The following is a 2,500-nucleotide window of genomic DNA, read 5'->3' as shown; positions in this document are numbered from 1 at the left end:
ATATTAAAAAATCCATGAATGCTCTGCCATTGTTTTCTACAAAGTTTCTGGAACACCATGTCTAGGCTATCCTTCCCTTTCTATGCATGCCTCTCCCATATCATCAGCATAAGCCCAGGGAATACAAATTCATTTATTACTAGCCAAAGAGAAAACATAATTAGCAAAGTTAAAAATGTATAATTCATTCTAAAAATAAAAGAGAAGTGACCTTTGGTGATTCTCTGCTATGCACTATATGCTCTACTGTTTCCCCTCCATTAGAGTGGATAATTGGGAATTAACTAGACTCAAGTATACTTTAACAGCCTTCTCTCCCAGTATGGATAGAGTATGGATAGAATCTATAATGTGAATATTCGTGCTTTTTTAAATAAAGTATTCACCCCAGTATTTAATTGTTGTTTACAGTGATTATTTGCAAAGCTGAATTACTAGTTGTATTCTAAAGGAATGGGAACAATTTCATGTCAGTTTACACTGCAGAGTATTTATAAAGATTACAGATTAACTACTACAGATTAATAATCTCCCCCATCCTTGCTCTTCTCCCCCACCCCCATGCATACATGCTTGCGCGTAAGGAAGTTTCTAATATTTACATCGACTATTGGATAGTGTTCTTGGCTCCCAGTGGCTGCTTTCTACCCTCCAGGTGGTTGCACTTCCATGGTAGGTGAGAGGTCTCTATGTGTGCAATTTGTAAATCTCTCTGGCCTCCTTCTGATGCAAAGTCTTATCTAAATAATAGAAGGTATGGCCATTATTATGTCACAACACTGAAGATCATTGCACTAAGAGGAGTGGAGGAGGTAACATGGGCACCTAGACACACACACACACACACAAACACACACACACACGCGTGCCCAGTAATACTTTCTCCCTCTCCTCCATGTTCCCCTTTCCTCAAACTAGTGTTGAGGGGACCCCCAGAAAGAAGTCTGCCAGGTTCCACTAGGCCCCAGAAGCTGTCCGGCCTTCGGCCAGTGGACAAATTCCCTCCACGGTCTCTGTTTCAGATGGTCTCTCCCCAAGTCCAAACCCTTTCCCTGGCCTGCTGTGTCGCTCAGCCTTTTCTGTGCTTTAATGATCCTCAACCAGCCGTTCAAGTTACTGCCTTTCTGTGCCTTCCCATCCAGCTCGGTCTGTTGGCCCTGAGTGGGGAGAAAACACGCTTTCCACTTAAGGAGCTCAGCCAGGGAAGGAGAAAGATAAAAGGCTGAAGTTGATACACAATTCAAAAGCGAACAGGAGGGAAAACAGAACTTTTCTTATAAGGCCAAATAAAACATCAGCGAAGGAAACTGAAATGAGTTGGCCTGCGAAAGGGGGCCGACGCGGCAAATGGGCATCGAGCACAGAACACACTGCACGGAGGGGACACTGGAGCGACAGGCCTGTTTTGGCAGCTCCTGAGTTCTCAGTGGCAGAAATAAGAACTTGTACATATGGGGGTGGGCAGCAGGGGGCGGGGAAAGCACCCAACCCCAATAAACTAATCTCAGCTAATGTAATGTTTATCAAATTCCTCAGATAATGATACCATGCGTGTCATTATCATCATCAAAACCCAATCTATGTTTTAAAAAGTTGCAGATGATTAACACAACATCAAGTTGTTGCAAACAATTACTTAAAACCCCCACACAGACGCAGACGCGCGCGCGTACACACACGCACACAGAACCGGGAGGTCCCCATATTCTGTAGAATGAGGGAGGCTGCAGCTGTAGGCCGACAGCTTTCATATCCTCATTTGAATAATGTGTCCTGAATCTGTCACTTTATTCATTCTCCTTATGCTCAGTGTACTCTACATCAACAACAAATTAAGTTGTAAATAAGAGACAATCATCACTTTTGTTTTTAAGCAGCTACTGCGTAGAGAATTTCAATGTACGCTCCTTTCGACAGGGGGAAAAAGAGGTGCTAGAGTTTGCTTTCATAAGCACAAATATGGGGAAACCAACAGAAATGAAAACAGAAACAGTTTACTGTTGCTCAAGGGAGGAGGAAGAAAACAACAGCAAAACATTCTCTAAAGCACACCCATCCAGGACCGGCTGCAATTTCTTCTAAGGAGTTCCTAAGACAAGAAGCTAAGTTTCCCAGATCAGACTGGAGACCCATGTGACTTCATACCCGTCTTTTGGTCTTAAGGGGCATCTTTGCCCGGGACAGCTTTAGACAAAATTACAAGTGCATTAAATCAATTATAACACAGGTGTATTCATGAGTTGATTCCACATTCATCTCTGTTACCTTCCCAGAGTTCAAGTCACTCCCACGTGCACAGATATTGAAAAATTACTAATGAAAAATGTCCTTACCTTTACGTCGGAGAAGTAGGTCTTCAGCATATTTGAGCTGGGATAACGGGTATAAAAGAACATGAGCTTTGCTTTCTTCAAGTGATTGGGTGACAATCCTTCCTGCATGTAGGATGCATTCAGTTAAGGAGAAAATTTCTTTAAACGCAAGCACCTACCACCGACAA

The 2,500-nt window shown here is 42.8% G+C and overlaps 1 protein-coding gene across 3 annotated transcripts in view; it reads right to left on the bottom strand.

The window, feature by feature from the left end:
- PROX1 (prospero homeobox 1) overlaps positions 1-2,500 on the bottom strand; it is a 46,871-nt gene that overhangs the window by 28,086 nt on the left and 16,285 nt on the right. For all 3 annotated transcript variants that reach the window (XM_077763110.1, XM_077763112.1, XM_077763111.1), the window contains exon 3: positions 2,334-2,441. In XM_077763110.1, coding sequence (XP_077619236.1) covers positions 2,334-2,441 — 108 coding nt within the window. The remainder of the gene's footprint in view (positions 1-2,333; positions 2,442-2,500) is intronic.

This window comes from Crocuta crocuta, unplaced genomic scaffold (assembly GCF_008692635.1).
Source record: "Crocuta crocuta isolate KB4526 unplaced genomic scaffold, BGI_CrCroc_1.0 scaffold3, whole genome shotgun sequence".
NCBI classification, from domain to species: domain Eukaryota; kingdom Metazoa; phylum Chordata; class Mammalia; order Carnivora; family Hyaenidae; genus Crocuta; species Crocuta crocuta.
This window is presented reverse-complemented; position numbering and strand designations above follow the sequence as displayed.